The sequence below is a fragment of the Aptenodytes patagonicus genome, chromosome 1 (genome assembly GCF_965638725.1).
Source record: "Aptenodytes patagonicus chromosome 1, bAptPat1.pri.cur, whole genome shotgun sequence".
In the NCBI taxonomy this organism is placed as follows: domain Eukaryota; kingdom Metazoa; phylum Chordata; class Aves; order Sphenisciformes; family Spheniscidae; genus Aptenodytes; species Aptenodytes patagonicus.
The window spans coordinates 30,507,072-30,529,802 of record NC_134949.1 but is presented as its reverse complement, the minus strand read 5'-3'; the positions used below and the strand labels follow the sequence as shown (position 1 = coordinate 30,529,802).

At 36.7% G+C, this 22,731-nt stretch overlaps 1 protein-coding gene across 7 annotated transcripts in view; it reads right to left on the bottom strand.

Moving 5' to 3' along the window:
• The window catches only part of DOCK4 (dedicator of cytokinesis 4), a 257,283-nt gene that overhangs the window by 45,845 nt on the left and 188,707 nt on the right, over positions 1-22,731 (bottom strand). For 6 of the 7 annotated variants that reach the window (XM_076330793.1, XM_076330824.1, XM_076330803.1 and 3 more), the window contains 7 exons: positions 21,897-21,995; positions 14,761-14,855; positions 7,393-7,468; positions 5,683-5,783; positions 4,955-5,013; positions 2,657-2,805; positions 999-1,084 (listed from right to left, as the gene is read on the bottom strand). In XM_076330793.1, coding sequence (XP_076186908.1) covers positions 999-1,084; positions 2,657-2,805; positions 4,955-5,013; positions 5,683-5,783; positions 7,393-7,468; positions 14,761-14,855; positions 21,897-21,995 — 665 coding nt within the window. The remainder of the gene's footprint in view (positions 1-998; positions 1,085-2,656; positions 2,806-4,954; positions 5,014-5,682; positions 5,784-7,392; positions 7,469-14,760; positions 14,856-21,896; positions 21,996-22,731) is intronic. The other variant, XM_076330814.1, reaches the window with a different exon arrangement.

Below are 22,731 nucleotides of genomic sequence, written 5' to 3'. Positions count from 1 at the left end.
CTAATCTCTCTACCCACTTTTGCTTCTGTAAATGACAAACGTTTAGGAACTCTATTTTTTTCAACTCAGTACAATTACAGATTTTTATAAGTTTGCTGTTCACAGACACTGAGATCTGAATGTTGTTACTTAAGCAAAGACAACAGAGCTAAAACTAATACTTAAAGAAGAAGGAATGGTTAAGAAGCCATATAAACAGAAAAAGATCAGGTGTTTAATAGTACTGAAGAGTACACAGCTTGGAATCCTGAAGAGGAACAATTCATTTCCTACTAAACACACCAGAAATAAGTGAAATCTTCCACTTAGGTGGAACTGAGTTCTGAGGAACAACAGAGACAGAGTTCAGTTAGTTTTTTTGTACCTGTACTCTGTGACAATCATTTATTTCAGTCAATGGGAAAACTTACGGGCAACCTTAGGGACTTCACCATTATTATTAGCTTTTCCTATTAGATTTCAGTGATATGTCATTTACTAAAATACACTAAAAGCTTAACAACTAATTTATAAAAGAAAATAAGAAATATTCTTATCAGAATAAATAAAATTGTATACATCAATCAAGAAATCAACAAGTGACATTGCACAGATGAGCACAAGTTTCTGGCAATAGAAAATTACTTATTAAACAGTTTTTTGTTGAATTCTCATGCCTTGTTTTCAAAGTGCTCCATTTGAGCTCTCCCTGCACCCTATGCAATTATGAAGCATTTCTCGCTTTTCTGATTTTAAAATTAGTAGGTAGAGAAGGAGAATGTTCTGTGATATAACAGATTTAGCCTTTCCCAATTGCAGCTGTATGCAAGAAGTACAGCCAGACTTTACCGATGCCATGCAACACCATAAACTGTTTTATTCCTCAGATTTTCAGGAAAAAAAAAAAAGAAAAAACGAGATTCACAACTGTTTTAAGCATTACTTCTCTACAATGACATTAGCATCTGATACAACCAACTGAACTCAAGGAATTAACGTAAGATAAACATACTACTCACATACTGTTGAAGAGCTCTCGGTATGTTTCGTCACCTTTACCTTCCGACATTAGGCTGTCCAGTTTGTCAATCAGTTTTGCTTCCACCTGCAACATATAAGTGTGGTGTAAGCAGCTTCTTTTTCCTTTAATGAGATTAGAGAAAATTGAGGGAAGATTTGTTTTTATGTAAGGGACTTTGCTAAATGCATATCTTAGAATTATTGGTCAATCATGTAAATCTGATGACAAGTCACTTCATCTCTTTGAAGCTGTTATCACTCCCAAGGTTTGTGGGGTTTTCTTTTTTTGGCTTTTTTTTTTTTTTTTGAGGGAGGGAGCTAATTTAAATTGAGCAACGTGACTTTAAAACTACAGGCTGAGTAGCATTTGCTGCTGCTAAGGCAGCTATCTATTTATGGAGTCAGACAAAAAGCACACAGCCCAAATAAATTGCCTGAATTCTCACTGCAGGGCTGTAAGCACAAGCCATTTTCTTAGACTTCAGTAAAAAGATCATCTTTTCTGAGCTGCACCCCACTCTTTATAAATTAATTTTTATAAATATCTGTACTGTTCAAAACACTTGGGGGCTCAGACTTACTTTCCCAGCCCTCCTTACCTGCCAGTGTATTTGGTTAGAAATCCAAATTGCTGGATTTACCTATTAGCTATCAAAGAAACTTAAAGAACATATCTGGTGCCTAATGACTCCTTCAATGCATATTTTTAAGTGCATTGATTATAAAAAATATAGAGGTGAGGCCACACGGTGTGTTAATATTTCAAACCTCCTTTTTAGCAGTAATATATTAGCAACCACAAATCTAGGGAAGAAACTAAGCTGTTGTCAAGATATTTTATTAGAGAATAAATCTATTACAATTTACATTTAAACCCAAGCTGAAAACAGAGAAGCAGAACAAGTGGATTTTCTCCTTCTCGCTCCTTGTTTGTTAACACTTCTATGGTGATTTTTAACAATAAGCTTATATATTGATAGTGAAAAGCTACCTACTTATATCACATGCCCTCCTCCGTTCTTAATAGTTTGTTTTGTGTTTCAGATACAGCTCCCACCCTAAGCATGATGATTGCCTGGGAGTAATTCACATACTTCTGCCTTCCTTCGTTTGAAGCAGCAGGAAAGAGGGCAATGAGAAATGGTTTGAGGCAGTCTGAAAGAACTGAGTGGGAGCTGTGGGAGCAGATGGCACACTTGGTCGTTCCTTCCTAGCCCGTTAAGAAGGTGTTTGAGCAGCAAGAATACTTGGATCCTTACAGAAGAACATTCCTCAGAAGGACCATCTGATCTTTTTTCATACTAACCGGAAGGGAAGCTAGTTGAATCCTATCTAACCAGTTGCCTGTACTGCTGTAAAGCAGAGATGAAAAACCACCACAACAAAATCCACCTTGTTGAAGACAACTCAAGCTTTGTTCTTCACTTCAGCAGGCCATGGATTTTATCCCTCATCTTACATTACTGACATGATAGCATTAATCGGAGAATCTTACTACCCCTGCAGAGAGTAAAAAGGGAAAACCCTGGTAATTCCTCTCCAACAGGTATAATGTTGCGGCTACCTTCTCCACCCTGAACCACTAATGGTTGGGACCAGCACTCTCTGAAGTGCCTGAATTTCAGTCCTGTTTTATAAACAGCTTCACGTACAGTACCTGTTTAAAGTTGCCGCTCCGCCTTTGCTCCCAGTCCATCATGTCGTGGAAAATGGGAATCATTACATTCCTCAGGTCTGGCTGAGGGATCAAGGTCACTTCCAGGAAGGGGCCAATCAATGCTGGAATAAAGTGAAGCTTGTGTTCCCCTAAAATGAAAATGAACTTGAATGTGAATTGGGTGTCCTGTGAGCTATCAAGCAATCCAAATACTATCTGAAGAATTAAAAAATAGCACTCTAAATGTCTGTAGATTTTTTATCTCATGTCCATCACAGCATGGGCTATTTCTTAAGCCCAAAAAGTGCAGAGAAAAGCTGTAGACAATAGAAGAATATAAGGCCAACATAATTTATCAGATTTTATTACACAATACTGAGTTCAGAAGTGACAGTAGGTTATCTGTATCCCAAGTTAGTCTTCCAGAAGGAGAACAGAGACAAAGCCCTCTCTGAGCATTTCATTTATTTTTCACAGGAATGGTTTGGTTTCTAAGCTCTACATTCTTGTGTTTACAAAATGGTTAACTGTCTGATATTACATGCTCATCAAAAAGAGGTAAGTACTTTGATTTTTACCTCCCTTTAGTTTTGTGAGTACAGAAATGGAAGTACATGTTTTGACTGCAGGAAAGGGAAGGTGTGACTCAGCTGTTCTCAAAACAACTCGCTTTAAAATCAGGGCTAAAACAGCTTCCGTTAACTCACCATATTCTACTTAGCAGAAACTACAAAATTAAGTTCTTGTCAGGAAAGCTAGAAATGGCATACAGTAAAGATTGACCATTTAGTTTCAGTTCTCCAGGTGTAAGACTTCTGATATCTTCAGAATAGGGGGATTATGAATCACGATGCACTGACTTTCCAAGCTGGGAATTCATTTCCATCCCAGCCTACCTCTGGATATTCCAGTGGGCACTAACCCCTGACCGCTGCTCTGTTTGGTGTTTGTGTTTGTGCAAAGGAAATCTAGAATTCCCTCTGCTGGAAACATGCTGGGATGCATATCCATATGAAAGCAAGGTGACTGTACAAGGATCAAGGCTTATGATGACTCTTACTGCTAAGAGAACTGTAAAATGCTGACTAGCATAACACCAATTATATGAAATATCCTGACTACAGTATTTAATTGGACACATTACCAGATGAATTCCATATTGTACCGCACAGAACTCGCCCCTATTGAAAGGCATCGTGATTCCCTCCTTGCCTGCATACTGGGTTTCCCTTCAGCAGAAAACAATGTGAGTGGGGAGATGATGCACACTAAGGTCTTACCCTAGCATGCAGGAAGGAGATGGGACCCAGGAGTGGATCCTTGATACACCAGTTTAGAAATATCCATCATGTATCCAAATAATTCAGAGGTAGGCCTTAGAGTGAGTAAGCAATACTAAATACTGTAAATAAGTAAAATATGCTACACAACAAACGTCAGGAAGATATTAATAAGCAAATATTTCTTATTTTGAACATTCCTCTTTCTAGTACAGGCTTATCAGAAAGACCAGTTTTTTACAACTACATAACTTGCTGGGGAAAAGATTTATAGAATTACAGTATCTCAGTAACCACCGATGGTCTTCATGTCTTTAATGAGCCCTTTAATGAAGTGAACTATTGAATAACTGAAATATGAAGATGACAAACGTAGTGTCCAAGTCTTCTACTCAGTTTTGATTTTTCTTCCCAAACAGCATTTAATTGCATTTCTCTGAGGCTCATACTTTCAAACACTTTGCACAGTTATTGCTTATAAATATAAAAATGTTCCTAAGTTTATATCCAAGCATATATTCTTCTCGTGTTGTCCAACGTGTCATTTACACATCAGTCATTGATTCATTTATGCCTTTATATTTTAGTGCAACTAGGACTTAGGGGAAGATTTGATGCAAAGCCAGCATCTCAAGAGAGCTTCAGAATTAAGATATATGTCTGTTCCTTAAACTGTTTGGCAACAGAACTAAAATTGTGAACATAAGTATATTTCCAGGCATCATAATTCTGCCCAAAAAGAGCAGTACTTTCTTTTCTATTTTTCTCTGATGGCGTTCTTTAGGTTCTCCTTGAAGAAACAGGGATAGGTCAGATACAGTATCAAGGCTTAGAAAGTTGAATTTAGCTATAAAGAAGGGAACTACAGATGACTAGGGTTTTCCTAAACTTGAAGCAAGATTTCATGTGAACTTAATTATGAACAACTCCTTTATCCCTGGTAAGTGTATTTAATAGGTGAAGAAATAATAATTGTTTTTCATTTTATGAGCTACTGATGATGTGTTTAATTACTTACCTAAATTTTGCCACATGCTGAAGATTTCACATCCCATTGTTACCCGCATGTCACCATATCTGCAATGTATTAAAAAATAGAGCAAAACAGTGAAAAACCATTTAAGAAAATCAAGTTCATATGCCATTATGTGACATTGTTAAATGAAATGTCTCATTTGTAGTCCACAAAAAAATACTTTAAAAAGTGATGATTTCTTCCAAGTCTTTGCTGTTTCCATTGTACCCAGCTACAACCGGGTTCCTAAACCCAGGTTTATTTGCAATATTGTCAAAAGTATCAGTTCTTTCTAAATGCTATACATCAGTAACAGAGCTGTGAAGCAAAAGCTATGTTTTGCAGTAATATGATGTAGTTCTCTCTCTGAGAACAAACAGTTTTACTCTAGCTTAAAGAAATACAATTAATTCATACAGACAACAGTGCAGTGCCTGGCAGAAACACCTGAACCAGTGTGAATCAACTTATGTATGACCTGGAAATTAGTGTTGGCACTGCTACAACATGGCTATTTTGCTCCCAATATCTAAACCAATTTGGGCACTTCTACGAAGGCTGCTATCAGCTCTGAAGACCTATACAAAGGGCCAGAGCCAACCCTCGTTCTAGTCAATGGAAATACTGTTACCGTTATCTTTTTGGTAGGCCTTTTTGCAACCTCCCATGCCTTGCATTTTGAGAAGTGTTTGATCTATTACAGTTTTCTAGAAGCTGACAGCAGTACTTACTTTTCTAAAACCTTTTTCTTCTTGGAAGGTGTGAACATCTCCAGTTGCAGACATAACTGGTTTATAAAAATGACAGCAAGAAAAAAGTAGGAATCCCATATCTACAATAAGCATATGGCACTTGGTTATTTCATTTTCTCAGTACCACCATTTTATGGCCACTCAAGATGCAAATTTTCAAATCACATCACTTGTTTCAGTCTCAACTAATAAAGTACTCAAACTGTTTTTGACTAAATTTCTTTGCATCCAAATGTACTTTTCACCAACCCCAAAATGTTCAGCAGAAATACATCTATTTTACATATTTTACATCTCTTAAATGTAAAGGTTTCAGAGTTGCAGATAATTTTTTTTCATCCCTCCAAACCAGAAAACCTTACCTTCTAAATTTGGAAACGTTTTTTTGGTATATTTAAATAGAAGACTACAAAAAGTTATGCCTTTAAGTCCAAAACCCAAAACATTCTGACTCCTCAAAAGCTATCACATAACAGAATTGTCATTCTCTGGCCCATCCTACTTTATAATATTATTTGCAAGTCTCACTTGCTGTCGGCTTCACCAGATAAAACCCAAGCCAGGTTTTGTTAACAACTTGCAAATACACAGATGTTTTGTGCACATGCTTTATGAATCAGATGTTGAATCTTCTACTTAGAAGATTTAAAGATAAATTTAAAATACATTAATATATTATATATTATATATTACCTATAACCCAATTATAGATGCTCCGTGGCAGGAGGAAGAAAGAAGTGTAGGGGGAGCCCTATTCCAGACACTGCAGTTCTGCAGGATAGTAATAACATTGCTAAGCAAGTTTAAGGAACATAGATGCCTTGTCTACAGGCAATTCTTTTATCAGCTTTAGCCTCTGCACTTGTGGAACTTCATAGAGGATAGGCTTCCTCATGCCCAGTTATGTCAAGTAGCTAAATCTGCATTCCTGCCAATCTCTCCAACAGGAGTCTGGATTTTCAGAGAAGCACCCACAACTCTGCTGGAAGTCAACGGAGCTCGCTATCTTCTGTAGGAAGGAAATTCTGCACTTTTTATGATGAAGCAATTGGACTAATGTCTCTTGGTTGGGCAGAATATTCATTCAGGTTTCCATGGGAATGGGTCTTTTCAGATGCATTCCTAGGTCTTCTCATGTGAATCCTAAAAGCATCATTCCGTAATTCACGGTTTATCATAGGTGCCATATCTCACTATATGAGCTCCTTACTAACATCTTTAACTACATTCATCATGCAGTGTCATAATTTTCTAATTTTACTTATGCAGCATGTTAATTGGTCTTGAGAGAAATTACAGAATGTAAACCCATATTTTTGATAAATTTGCATCGATTCAAAAATGGAATAATTTTCCTTTCTGCGATAACTCCAAAATAACAGACAAATAATAAAATAGTTTCTATAACCCAAAAAATTGCTATGCAAAAAACCTGAATAAGTAGTCTAACATAGAGGCTGAAATAACAAAAAGAAAAATAAGAAGAAATTAAAAAAACCCACAGCACTCCTGATTTTTAAGACAGCCCTGTATTTAAGAAAAAACTTAATCTCTGAGCATTTGAAATTGCTGATTTAGTATATGTTCTATCTGTTTAGATGCTGGAGCTAAGTTTAGTAACAAACAACCAAGCCACAGGATGATGTAGCAGCTATTGCATCTATCTTCTGTTAGACACATTTACTCTACCTTGTAATCAAAGTTTTCATTTAAGAAGTTTTTACGAAGGGCATCCGAAAGGTACAAGACTGTAGTAATGATCACACTGGGAAGAAAAGAATGAAAAAGACAGTAGTTTTCATTAAGTGGAAATTCATATTTAATACTCAGAGCCAGACAATTTTCCAGTGAAGAAATAGATGTAGCATGTACGGTGGCATTAAATACTACATTTTAAACTTATACAAATATCTGATTACTAACAGCACCTATTGACAGAAAACATGCCCATTAAGAAAAAAAAAATAAAAATAGGTATGATGTAAGAATGTGTGCTGAAAGCAGATGTTCTGCATAGAAGAATATAATTGATCAAAAAGACAAACCATAAATTTTTGTTCTGCAAATAATGCTGATACCAGATTTAACACACACTTTGTCCTACTAGCACGGATATATACAGTTGGGCAATTCGCTTTCAGCTTTCTTGGTACTGAAAATACGTGCATACAGATAATAAATATAAAATATCTAGTAATTACCAATATACAATATTGACAGCCCTATGGACAGTCTTTTTGATAACAACAGATAAATGCAAAACTGCATGAGTTCTGCGAGAAAGATCTGCATCTAAAGACCTCTATTCTGTATGTTGCGAACAGTCATATACACTGCCCTACATTGACACCTGCCTGAATTACATTAATCTATCTTAGATAAATATATACGACCAAAATCCTTTCGCAGTGGTTATCACCAGGGGTCAATGACAGCTTTGTTCATTGTAGCAACCATGTTTGGTAATCTACAGAAACAGAACATCCTTAAAGATTATTTAAATATAATTAATTTCAATGGTTCAACCCTTAAGCTAACCTCTGCAGCACTTGTGTCTATCAACATATTTAGTTAAACTAAAAATCCATATAAACCACTAAACTCTTTTTGAAAGTAGTCAGTAGTGGATGCTTACGGGGGAGGAAAAAAGATAAACATAGAATGATCTTTTCGCTGTTATACTCATGTATTTTACAACAATCAACTGTTTAAAGACCTTCTGAGAAAAAGGTTATATCTACACATTTCATTTAATTGCCATCTATCTACTATTAATACATCTAGTACTTCTTTGAACATGGTTCTTGACCTGTATGCTGTCACAATGCTAAAATTTGTTTCCCTTTCCATACTTTGGACTTCGTTTTTTACTATTTTTGCAATGCATCTGAGACAAAATATGTTTTATTAAATATAGTAACAGCAATACATATATTTTAAGGGTATAATATTTTTCATCTTCACAACACTGAAGAATTACACCTTAATCAACCCACCTAGGACATAAATTATTTTTTTCTTCTGGCACTTTTGACAGATTTCAAGTTTATAAATGCCAAACGGCTATGTATCATTTAGCTTATTAGTAGTTCAAATGTTTGCTTCCATTTCTCTACTTTTAAAATGCCTGTCCCTGCCAAACTTTACCTTCTGGTTTGATGTGTCTGAACACCTGTAACAGCCAAGACTGAGATTGTTTTTAGAACACTGCTTGATTCTCAAGTTTCATTCGTTCTAGTTCCATTGCTCAAATATAATTTTCATACATACTATTTTCTCAACAATTATATTGTAGTTTTTCTATCTAAGTAGTGTTCCGTGTTTAGCACTCATCTGTACAGTTTACCACACTTTTTCACTAACGGGGAGTTACAGTGTATGTACAGCACTCCCTGTTGCAGCATGGAAGACAAAGTGTCACGTTAACAAAGTGTAATATAAGCAAAGCTAAGAATCAAGGCATGGGTAAGAAAGAGAGTCCTGTCATTCTTGTTATTGTGCATGATTGAATTTACAGCCCATATGTTTCACAAAATGGAAATAGTTCACATATTTCAGGAAGATGTTCTGATAGAAAGGATCAGTTCATCAGAACTATTGCTATGTAAAATTTCAACCTAAGGCCAAAGTAATAAATCTCTGAAAAATTGTACGCAAGAGAAAATTCCACAAGATCTCAAGAACTGCAACCATATTGCCAAGCTTACATTACATTGTTCTATTTATGTCTGAGACAATTCCTTTCTTGCCACATTCCTTCCATGGCAGGTGAAACTGAAGAGAAAGATCTGCTTAAATTCTTAGGAGAAGGTGATTAAATGCAATTTTTAGAACACTTTTTCCAGAATTTTCCTGAGATAACACAATAACTGCAATGCAGGTATTTCTTGCTATAGGCAACATAGCTCAGGTTTGATTTATTTGTTAAGCCAAAGATACGATACGGATTTGTTGATAAAATGTGGGTCTGTAGAGTGAGAGAGTATATGTTGTAGATAAAAAACCTCAAAACATCAGACTGAACATGGAAAGATGAAGCCATTTTTTTAATCCACAACCTGTTATTCTGAATCCACAACAAACTAAAATCAGGTAGGACAGAAAACATTGCTGAGGTTGGGGGTTCTCTTTCCTCTTTTCCTACAAATAATGTAGGTTCTATAAAAAAAAGCAAAAATGCACAAAGCAGAGACAGCAGCCAGAGGACAGATGGACAGCTGCCTGATCTGGTACAATACTCACATTCCAAGTTGCTTCCCAGCCAACGATTTCAAAACAACAACAACATTTATTTTACATCCATTTGAATATCAAACTAGAAAACATTGAGTTTGTGACAAGACTTGCTTTTCTTCCTCTTACCACCTGCCACAAATTTGTTCGCAACCACTGACTTTACAGAAGAACCTCTGCTTTTATCTACTAAATTATTCTGAGCTCATATACAGAATGCTAACCCAAGGTCCGGTCAGGCCATTTTTGACAGAGTGGCTTTTCCATCAAATTTTCACAGAAAACCTTTCTGCAATAACCTGTTTGAAAAATCCAAAACAACCCCCAGAAGTTCAACAACTGGTTTGCTGCCTGGGCCGTGCTCTGGGAACCTGGTTTTTGCCTGGGCAGCCAACAATAGAAAATGAAAGCTTTCTTTTCCATTCTGATATGGGACAAACGTGTAACACTAGCTTCTCATTTCATCCTTTGCTATTTCAGAGTGAAATCTTTCCAAGCACAGAGGTGTTTGAAGAAAAAAAAAAGTTTCTTTCATATTTCATAAATAAATGAAATGAACCTAGTCACATATATGTGTATATATCTATTGTTATATGTATATAAACTTATTCATATCTATACCCATGTATATATATGCTTTTTGTGACAGACTGAATGTGAGGTTCAGTTGTTAGCAACATTTTGTATTACATAAAAGCAAGAATGTTGTTAGCAACACTGCGTATTACATAAAAGCAAGAATTTTTGTTCATTGTAGGAGTCTCAGACTCCCACACCATGGGAGCTAACAGGATTCTTCAAAGCAGCCATAATGATGAAACTAATGCTAATTTGATGTCTTCCTTTACTGTGTGTTCCATTTGAGTTACATTTTAAACAACAATAATAATAATAATGTCTTTCAGTCAGTACTGAATTAGATAACCAAAAGGATTCTCTGCTTAAAGTCCCTATGCCCAACTGTCGGTAGATACATCTGGGATTTTAGTATAAGCAACACACTATAGTAAATCTTACTTTACAGATCAATTATTTTACTATAAATAACAATATTCACACATCCATTTTGTATGCTTATAAAATTCAAATTGAGAATTGGATGATCTAGCATCTCTCCCATTCAACAAAATGCTGAAAGGATATACATAGTTAATCATACAGAGACCTTTAAAATTAAAGCTTCTTGCATACCAAAAGCAGTGGAAAGTTAGTTCATTGTTCAATAATACATAGGCATAGTATGTTTTAAATATCAAACCTTTGCTCAGCAAGTAATGGAAACTCACTTTGCTCTCCAAAAGCCTCCTCAATTGTTAATGAAACATGACATACCTGGAGTTCAGCTGAGTCTGTTAAATGGTCTCAAAAGATGCCAGCCAATTAAAGCATTAGATAAGTGATTCTTTTCCAAACCTTAGGGTAACTTAAGCCAGTGACCATTACACAGTGATTTTCAGTTGACAGAGACTTTATGAAGGTGTTATCCAGAAGCTTCAATTTTTGTCTGACATATTTTATTATAGAATTTTGGATTCCTCTCTGGCGCTAGGCAACTGATTCAGACATCTTTCTATATTATATGGTGTTCATTTGCAGTTACAAATAGAACCTTTGCTTAGAGGGCCAGCAAGCTAGCTTACTACCTAGTTGATGTAGAAAGTAAGTCTATCCCTTAGATGCAATAAACATTAAGGATTTTTTTACATGGTCTTCTCCTTCCATCACAGAACACAATTCAAAAAAGATCTATTTCTCTGCTTTAGTGCTAAGTCTGCCTTTTAAAATGTTACTTTATTTCTCAAATTTTGGAAGTCACTTGGTAGTTTTATAATGCTAGCCATTAATACTTTTTCATGTTGGGCATCCGGACATTCAGAACTATAGATCATGCATGCCTCATCGTGAAGTATCTTAATTTCTGGATAGTTACAGATTTGTCTCCTTGAGCTCACAGTATCTTCTGGGGCTTTTTTATCCCAGACAGTATCCACTTATCAGATGCTACATAATTGTTGAAAACACTGCAACAAGAAAGAAAAAAATCTAGAAGCCGGGGGCAGCAATATTTTTATATATAAATATTACATATTGTAAGAATTATGGCATTTTAAGACCTAAAAATCTTTCAGGTAATTGAAGTTCTGCATATATAAATAAGAGAAAAAATGAAATTATTTTTCCCCTCAGGAAAGGCTTATTACCTGATTATATCCTTGCTAGGACTCATTTCTTCCCTAGGCTCAGACAGGGGAATACCTGTCTGTAAATACCAGCTTGAATTTTTATATCACTCTAGGGACAGGGGAGGGAAAAGACAGCGCTGCTGGCGATGTGACTGCAGTGATGGGTGAAGCTCCCCAGACACACGCTGCCTTCAGATTAGCTGCCATTTCTCGGGCTGAAGCCCAGACAGCGGGGAAGGTGGCCGTCTGACACAGGAAACATGAGAGTCATTTTATTCCTGGGAAGCAGGAGTTAGAAAAGATCCAGACTGTTAATGGATTACTTGATTATGCTCTTAAAAAGATGGGCTAGACCTTCTAGTTCTTCGTTTTAGACGTGAACGGAGGAATAAAGAGTTCAAGAAGTTTTGCCTTCAATCCTGAAGAGTGTCAGATCATTGGAAGCACTCTGGCTCATCAAGTGAAGGTCAGGGAGAATGGCTCACAACTGCTTCTGTCGGTGGTGCAGGCAGTGCCCTAATTTCTCATCCTGCCTCTAGGCTCCTCCCTTTGCACCTACAGATTTTGGGTTGGGACAATTCTAGCGAAGGTACTACTCTGTGGCTCTGTGCTTTTCAACACCCCGGGGAAGCCGAAGGAAGGCAGCCACTGCGATGGCAGTGGGGGACACAAATGAAAAGAAGCAGCTCCCATTCAGAAACAGCTCCGGAAAAGAACTAGTGCTCTGCAGCTGAGGAGAGAACAGAAGTGGATTTTCTTTTCTGCTGCCTCAAAAAGGAACAGAAACTAAGCCACAGATATATAACATAGGAATGATGAGTCTTCAGTTCACACCACACTTTTAAGTACACCTGGCCAACCCCCTGTTTCATAGCAAACCAGCATTTCCTCCACAAAGGAATGTACGCCTAGCAAAGCAATTATTGAATGCCGAATTGGTAAAGATGTGTTTATATCCCATTTGCTGGCAGTAATGCTTATGCAAATGTGTGTTATCGGGTTCAATTAACCGATCTGATTGGCTTCTCATGGCCAATTCCCACCAGCAAGTTATAGTCAACTTCTGCCTATCTCCTTTGCCTGACAGAACTGGACATAAAGTCACCTCCTAGACGGTCAGAAACAACATGACATGGATTAATAAAAGGAGATGTGTGATGCTAACTAAAATACTGGTGCAAGTAAATATTCCTTTTGCAAAACTTAGTATCATCATTGTTAGCATATCTAAACACCACCAGCCTGAGAAACACGTGCCAAGGTCGTTCCTAAATCTTAGTTTTGTACATGTCAGCTGTTGCAAAGCCATCTGCCAAGCCAGCTGTTTCTGGAATATATAACAATTTCTTAGATCATATATTTAGTCTAAAAGTTCCTGTGTTTTTTCCCTCTTTCCTGTGTTTCTCAATTTATTTCTTAAGCATGATTAACAGATGCAGGCTGGTATCAGCCGTATCTTCTTTAATATCATACACAGAAACAAATGATCATATCTATTCTTTGATCTTTTTTTTTTTTTGGCTGTAATTCAAATTTGGCAACATTAGCAACACTGATGTAATAAAAATGAGCAAAAAATGTTATTTTTTTCAAGTCATGACAAACTTTGAACAAATACTATGATGCTTGCATACCCACACACACCCCCCACAAATATACATCATGAACACAAGTTTTGCCAAATTTAATTGTAACGATAATATTGTTACTAGTAGTCTGGACAGCACCATGAATTTAAATTCTCCTTGGAGCCAGCAGGCACAATGCAGACTAAAAACCAATTTCCATCAGGCATTGCAATACGTACCATGAAAGTTTAAGTCAATCCTAAATTCGGGATTTAGGATCCTAGACCTAGATCCTAGGTCTGCCCAACACAACCCCCCTCCTCTGCCGACATTGGTGTTTGTATAATTGTGTTGACTGTTCAGCTGGCTTAGCTGATCTAAAGCTAAGCCTACAAAAAAGGATAGCTGGTGATAGAGGTGAAATAAAATTCAGTAGTTTCAGACCCGTTGTAATGACTTCTCAGAAATGCTGGGAACCTGTTTCTCTAAAAATAAGGCCTAAGCAGAGAAAGAATAGCTCAAAGGCAGGTTACATCTCGAAGTATCACTCGACAATGCTTAGAGCCCTACGTTACTGTTGCCTGTGAGGTACCTCATTTCCTGATTTGCAATTTTTAATTTGTGATTTTCCTGACAAGCACTAAATTAACAAACATGCAAAAACATCGTTAATGATATTACAGCAGATAATTTCTTCTTGAGAGCAAATAGATCTTTACCAACTCAGCATTTCAACAAGCAGATTTGAAATGAAGTTCTGTTGAGACTTGTCATTTGCTACTTGGAAAACAAAGCTGTTGATGCTTAGCATCTTCATTCTGTAAAAGTGTTTTTGAGATTCCAGTTATATGTGCTTACTGAAATTCAGAATAGAAAGACGTGCAGATTATATTATGAATGTCATGTAAAATAAGTCCAGAGATTTTAAATCTTAAATTCAAAAATGGAAAACTGCAGCCAGCATTATAAAAGATATTTTGGATTTTTATTACATACATCATATAACTTTATTTATTTATACCATGATCTTTGCATACTACCCGTACTTTTTATTAACATTAAAAATGCCTTACTTGTTTGCAACCAAACGCATCACTGTCCAGTCTTTTGGAAACATCTCTGGTCGTATTAGTATCCGAAATACAGTGAAAATCTGCAGCAGGAAATCCTTTGGAAGGAAAAGAAGCAGTCATATGTCTTTGCTGCTTTAAAAAGAGTGGTGAGTTTCAAAAATATTTTAATCAGAGTCAAAAAATCATTATAGAAATAGCAGAATTGTATTTATGTTCAACATCGATACACCTCTGAATATTTTTTCATTTTTTTGATTCCCCAAGAAAGCTTCAAATAGTGATTTAATTCCTTTTTCTTACAAGGAGGAAAATAATTTAATGTGCCATTTGATTGACAACAATGCATAAGAGAAATGTCAAAGATGCATTTGGTTTCCACCCATACACTTCCACAAATGTGATCCCGAGAAAAATTTGCAAATCAAAAAAGCACTTTACAAACACTACAGAGTTCTGAATATCTCCTTAATCATGCCAGGTTTTCATCACTTTCGAGATTTATTCTAAAGTGGCATTATTTGGTGGGAAAGAGAGGGAGTGCAAGGACAATTTTATCATTGGGTTTGCAACGACCAGTGAATTCAGTAGTGATGCCCAGGCCCCTGAACTGTTATCGCAGCTGGCTGGCTGTATGCAGGTCACTTAACCATTCTGCCTCATTTGCTGAATCTATAAAAATAGTGAACATATGTGAGCTACTGTGAATGTAGAAAGCACAGCTTAACAGCTTTTAGCATTATCATCTCCTGTGTCATTTAACTCACTAATAAATAACTAAACTATTCCTCTCAGCACACGGTTTTTCAGATTTTCTTTTCACAAATAAAACTACCAACAAGGGTAATATTTCTAAAGCCCATCTTGATTGTGTGTAGTACTGCCAGTATTTTTTTTAGTAAGCAAAACGGAGCTTTTGACATCATGAAGAGCATGAGGCAAGTGACATAACACGCCTAACAGGATCAGTGTGGTACCTGACCTTGAAATGTTTTGTATTGATTCTGCCCACACCACTTGTAGAGAGTTAGCCCAAAACACAGATGAGATGAAGATACAACCAAAGGATACCAAATAGTTTTGAGCACCAAAATATATTCTTAAGCGCATTTACCAAAGTGTAGATGACGGACGTTGCACAACAGATGTCTTTCATTAGAGAATCGCTGTAAAGGAGGATGAATGCAGGCGCTGGGAAAGGCAGCTGAGATCCCTGCACCCACCCACCAGAGAAGATTACATAAAAGAGACAACCTGTTTTCTGAGCAAGATGCCAAAAAATTAGCTGTATTAAAGAGTATAAATGATACTCATTGCAGATAACATAGTGTTTGAATGCAGGTGACCAGCTTTACAGATAAACAAGTAGCTCTACGAGCAACACATTTATTCCAGCTTGCTTTCCTATAGCTTTGCACCTTGTAGTTAATTTTCAACACTTCTGCCTGCTCCTTTTTTAGTTTAGGGGTTACCTCCCTTCCCCGCGCTGCAATCCCTGCAGCTCTGTGCCATAATCCCAGCAATATGGCAATGCCTCGAATGCTGCCGTATGTCACCTCACAATAATGTCCCAAATTCTCGCATACCCCATTTTTATCCCGTCTGTTGTCCAGACACAATACATGTTGCTGGTGTTAGGGAGCTAACTGACTGGCTGCTGAACTGAAGAGACCAAATGGCTCCTGTTGGGAAAACAAGCAATGGTTTAAGGACTTAAAACCCAAGGGCTGCGTGGGGTGTAAACTTAGTGCCTTTGAGACCCACGGGCCATTGCCAAAGCCTGCTGAAATTCATCAGCTTGTTCAAAAGTCATTAGGAAAAGACTGACAGACAGAGAGGAAGATCATGTATACTTCATTTCTTTAGGTAACTTGGCTAAAACCAGAATAAATCTTTTATTCCAGGCAAACTTTAAAACAAAGCAAATGTAGACACTAGCATTAACTTTTGAATCATTAACAGCAGGCTAATTATTTCTAATTTTAACAGAAAAAATAGAAAATTGTGTTATCAATTTAGTGATAAGTGATATTAGATACAAAATGTGGATTTGAAAAGCCTGAGTAAGACTGAAGATCTCTTTGTTACAGTACATGTTAAAAACGTATAAACAAAATGCAGTATAATTCAAAGCTGAAGTATAACTGAAAGAAACAGGTAACTTATAAAGAACTTCAGAAAAACTAGTCGTAAGATTTCCAAGATACAACTATTAAGCTTCTATTAACAGAATTAATCTGTAGCTAACTTTTATTTTTCATGATTCAGTTTTTGTATATTTGGTAATAACGTTTCCCTAGGAATCCACTATAAGCATGAAAATAACCAAAGGGTAAAATGTCAGTTGACTAGTCTGATGTTTTGCCATTAATGTGCTGGTATCCTTCATGTGTCAGCACTGCTCATCGATACTCAGTGCCAGTGTTCGCTCCCAAGGGACCCACCTCCATGTAGCAATTCCATAAAGTGTTTTGATCAGCATTACAATGCCTGGCATTTTGCATGATGCAATTGCTCATTTTTGTTTCATGGTCCAAACGTCACAAGACATTACTATGAAGTACCATTCATGGAAGATCAATTTTGTAACTGTATTTTGAACTGTTTCCTTTGCACTAATCTATTGTCTTTCACAGTTGTATCTGCTCTGCTGAACACATCATAGTGATTTAGTAACAGATTTTAACATTTAAAAAACATTTTTGCCGGCAGTATAAGTGAACTAACATTTGGTTGGTTGAGTACAGACATAATTAATGTCTCATATGCCTTCTTTCTTAAGAGACCGCAAGGGAGTAATTTTGTCCCTTTACATACTCTAAATACCATCTCTTAATATTCCTACCTAGTGTACATAAGCTCTAGTACTATTTTACACCACTTAAATAATATCACAATATCACAGTTCAGTTTCCTCTACCAGCAATACTTGCTTGATGAAATTATCAAACTGTGATTAAGTGAGAAGCATGGCCTTCTGAAAGACTGAAAACCATCTATTCATTTAATCAAAAACTGCCTTGGAATTTCTTTCACATTTCCCTGTATGCATGTAAAATCCTCTGCAAAGCAGGTCAGACTCTTCACTGGATCTCTCAGGGTGCATCTACATTAGCATTTTAGTTTGGGTCAACAGTCCGCTTTGAAGCTAATTGTTTGATCATCCATTGCTTTGGTTCGCACTGCAGAGTTACCGAGCTACTCGGTATCAAGTCTTTGTAGAGCATCCTAGAGCTTTTTTGCAGAGTGCCAAGGTGGCCATGAGAAAGAGGATGGTTCGACAGTGAGCTGTCTCTGCCCAGACAACCATCCTGTGGCCAACTCCTTTCCCAGCTCTTCTTTCCTTCACTGCTTCCTCAATCTACATCAGAAGCCACCCAAATATTTGTTTCAGAGCTACCCCTCTGCCCCAGCACTCATCCTTTCAGAAGTCCCATACGTGAGCGGATGTCCCTGCATATCAGGGGAAGGATGGTGGCTAGAACTGAGCTTCTCCAGAGGCATTCCCCATGCCTACAGACCTCAAACAGCCTGTGTCCAAGGGGTCATTAGAGAACAGTGGAATAAATTGCACTTGGTGTTAGGGTTCGGCACCCACCTTACCCTGCTCAGGCTCCTTTAGCTGGAAGAGAGGGATCAGAGAACTAGTAAGGTTTACACCCATCCCTATGAAATATTCTCTTTCCCTTCATCAGATCTCTTCTGTATATCTATTCTGCCACATTATGTAGGTTACACTGCCAATGGATAAAAACTAGGCCTTCTGGCAGGTGCTTATCTGTTTGGTTTGTCTTCTTTTAATCTATTAATTAAAAAACCCACACATATCAACCAAAACCACCTTGCTGTGGTCAAAGCTGCATTCTGCTAACATATACTGTTTTTCTCATTCCCTTTTTCACTTCTCTCCTCCTATTTATAACTTCCACTGTTACCTTTTGTCACAAATTATATCTGAGCTTTTTTGCGGCAGCAAATATCCACCTACAAGGGTGCCTCTGTTCTATAAATTGCTATAAAATATATTTACTAGAAGAAGATGGTATTTTGTGGTAAGCAAAAGGAGCATATCTTTAAAATAATGTTGAAAGATAAAAGGAAGCATTTAAAATTACTGCCTCATTAAATTCAATGTTTCAAAAAATGAGTGAAGTATAGTCTCTGGTGCTACCACTCAGCCATGAATCCCCTGTCATTTCTTTCTTACTTCATTTGCATGTTTTCAAATATAAAATGCTTTTTCTATCTTCTGCTTTGTGTGGAAAAAACCTGACTCTTTTGAAGAACTGACTAAAATAAAAATAGACACCATGTCAATTACTTATATTAAATATATTCACAAAATAGAGGAAATATTTCCATAAACAACCACTTGTTTAAAGCATCACTCAGATGCACGTCATATAAAATTGTGTACATGTCATTCCTTCAAAGTCTCCATTTTGCTATACTGTGATTAACAAGTTGGAAACAGTCTTTAATAATTTTGGTATCGACTGTTAAAAAAAAAAGAATAAGAACTGCAAATATATTTCGATAGAAGGAATGACAACCTTCATTCCCTTTTTACAAGTACTTGCATGAGTGAATTTTTGTTTGAAGAAGTGTTTTGGTGGGGATATTTTTTTAATAGTATCACAAATGCTGTGCAAACATGCATTCATGCAAGCACTTGACATAGTTACCTTGAGAATTAGTCCGGAAGGAAGAAGAAATACCTTGAGATATCAGTGCTTAATCGTTCAGTACAGACGGTTAATTATAAACAGAGGTAGTCAAAGTGAAAAAGCACAGCGGGTAGCAATTCAAAGGCCTGGGTTACACTCAGGTAAGTCCCTTGTAAACCCTGTATCAGATTTGTAACTTGTAATGTGGCTTAGGGAAGACCCAATCCACTTTGACATCACTGACCAGGGGGCAAAAAGAGGATTCAAAAATACAGCAAGCTGATGGTAGTTACCACTGAAGCTTAAATCCCAAAGTGCATACTAGCCACAAGATGAACTGTGGCTACTAGTTCAGTGTCTAAAAGCATCTCAGACAAGAAAAGGTCTTATTACAGATATTTACACCTTCTGAATCTTCATTTACTCATACTGATGTCATTTCCTAAGAAGCATATCTTAAAGCAGTATAAAATACCAAGGAAGCTCCACAGTTGGCAAAGCAGAAAAATACAGAGGTAAGTGACAAGATGGTTCAGATAGCCTAAGTCATACACAATCACCTCATGATTAACAGCAGTGTCAGCCTCACACACTAGCTCTCATCTTTCACTCTTGCTCTCAGTTATACACATTTCAGTGATATTTGATATTTCCAAGTGAGGGAAAAACCCAATATATTATTTAAGATTCAGAAGAGAAGGAATGCTGCATTAACTATGATCAACCTACTGCCACTGAATCACTGGTGGAGCTGATGCTGATTTGATGAGATCTGAATGGAAATAACAAACTCTGGACTTGAGTTCTTAAGACCTCTATTTTGATAGCTGATGGCACTGGCTACAGCTGCTTTCCATATGTCTCTGTATAATAGTAGGGTATGTGCGTGGGGGGAATATAAATGTGTCAAATCAAACACCATTCAAGCATTAATTCTAGAGTTTTTTCATGTTCTAGAAGCAAGAAAGTCTGAATAAACTCAACACTGTATTTCATAGAAACATCGAACAGAAATCAAGCTTGAAACCCCTAGGTAATATAAAAATCTAAACCTAGGAATATAGACCCGGTCAGAACTCAAGCAAAAGGGAAAATATTTTCAGTAAAAAATGCCTAGGTTCCATAACATATACTAAAAACTGCCTAAGGATAGCAACTATGCTAGGTGACAACAGGTGCTGTAATACTAGTATAAAAATCGTCCACCCGATGTAACTCTGAGGTAGTACCCTTGACTCATGATAGAGGTAACATCTCAGTAGGATTTTCTATCTTTCAAGCTCAATATGACCATCTCACTACAAAGAAAAGGCACTCACAAATGGTATGCTCTCTTCAGAACAGCTCTAAACAGCTATCAGGAATTTAAGGAAATCTGAAATTGCACCATGACTAGACTCCCCTTTTCAGGCCAATACTTAAAGTTTATCAAATGGTAATTTAAGGGTAACGTCTAAAAATATTCTAACACACTAGGACATTATTACTCTCCTATATAGGATCACTGGCCGAATAATGGGCGTAAGCGATTGCTCAAGATTTCTTGTGTGCATCAAATTTCGTTCTATATACATTTCTCAGGGTCTTGCAGAGCGGAATTCTTAATGTATATCTTTATACAGGAAATGTTAACTTTCAAAACATTTTTAAAAAATCCATCCCCCTCCTCCAAAAAGGAATTAAAAATGCTGTATCTCCGTGAACCTGGTAACTCCATCAATGAAATTGGTAGAAGCTGCCCTGAAAGAGTTCTGCAGCTACTCTCTTCCATGATCAAACTGGGCAGATAGATATTTCAAGTCTGACAGGTCTTCCTGCCAATGGACTTGCTGCACAGTTAAGAAAAATGGAGAGTTACTTGAATATGCATTTCTCAAGCTGTGTGTTTGCCATTGCCATATATAATTTAATGAATGAATGAATAAATAATACATATAATAAAACAAAAAAAACAACTGCCTGGCAGGAAGAATCAAGCAGAACTGTGTAACCTTAGATTGACGCCATCTTTAAAACAGGCTTTGAGGCTAAGTTTATGGCTTTAAAGCTATTATATAGCCCCCCCCCCCCTCCAATTCTATCTGCTGTCATTGTAGAAGCAACAGAATCCTATTCCCACCATAAGAGTGGACCTAAGTACACATAAAAGCCCGTGCAAAAGATAGCTAATTTGAAAAACAGATTGCATTTAAATACTGAAGTGTTTCATCAAAGCACAGGAATATCTTAAAGGGAGATAAATCAAAAAGAGAAATAAAACCTTGTGATTATACCTTGTATACTTAGTGGTATGTGAGGTGATGGCTTTCACTGGCAACTTGGTGATAAAATAATAATTGTCTTGCCCATAATAAGATTCTACGCTGAAATAATGATCCCAAATTAATCACGTCCCTGCAAAGCCATTGTTTTTTACAGTGAACACAGTATTACAGTGTTCCCCCTGAACAAGCGGAGAGTTCTGTTACTTACCCTCAGATCTTCCTTTGTGTTGAAGCTATCAAGAAGCTGTTGATAATGTCTATCAGTCATTTGTCGCAAGAGTGACAACAAACAGGAGACAAATTCCCCCTGTTCAGATAAGCCAAGAATAGAAATATTATAGATTATAATGTCTTCTGTATTTGAGCTTAAACTGTCATATTATAAGCACTTAAAAATAATTAACAATGCAAGGGAAATTAATCTACAATTAGGAAACATTATTTCTTAGACTCCATATTTTCTGAAAATACATTAATTTAGCTATGAACTTCCTTCCCATTTAAAGAATTATTTTTCCCCAAATGCAGTTTACTTGCTTAGCAAAACCTATTTGAAATAGTTCCAGAAGGGCTAAACCAGTAAAAGTTTGATTTGTGATTTGTTTCCCTTGTATCTGTTTTTAAACAGATTATTTAGATTGTTAAAATTAAATATAAACGAAAATATCTTGCAACAATTCTGGGAAGAATGCTATTGTTTTCCTTTAGGGAATAAATTAATGGAGTTAGCTGGGAATTTTTTCAAAACATTTTTTCATCACAAAAAACCACATTTGTCAAAAAGAAAACTCATTTATAGGACTGAACAAACTTTGAAAATGTTTTGATCAGAAGTTCTCTTGGACCTACAGAGGAATTTCTCATTAAACCATGTATCTAGAAGTTGAGCTTGATCATAGGGCAAGACCACTCTCCCCCACAGTGCCAACTCCTGGATTCACACTCCACTCCAGACTCCAGAAAAGGGATGCTCCAGGCAGCAGCGGAGGGACTTACTGGACTGCTGTGTGGATTCCTCCCTGCCTCTACTGATGCACATTCAC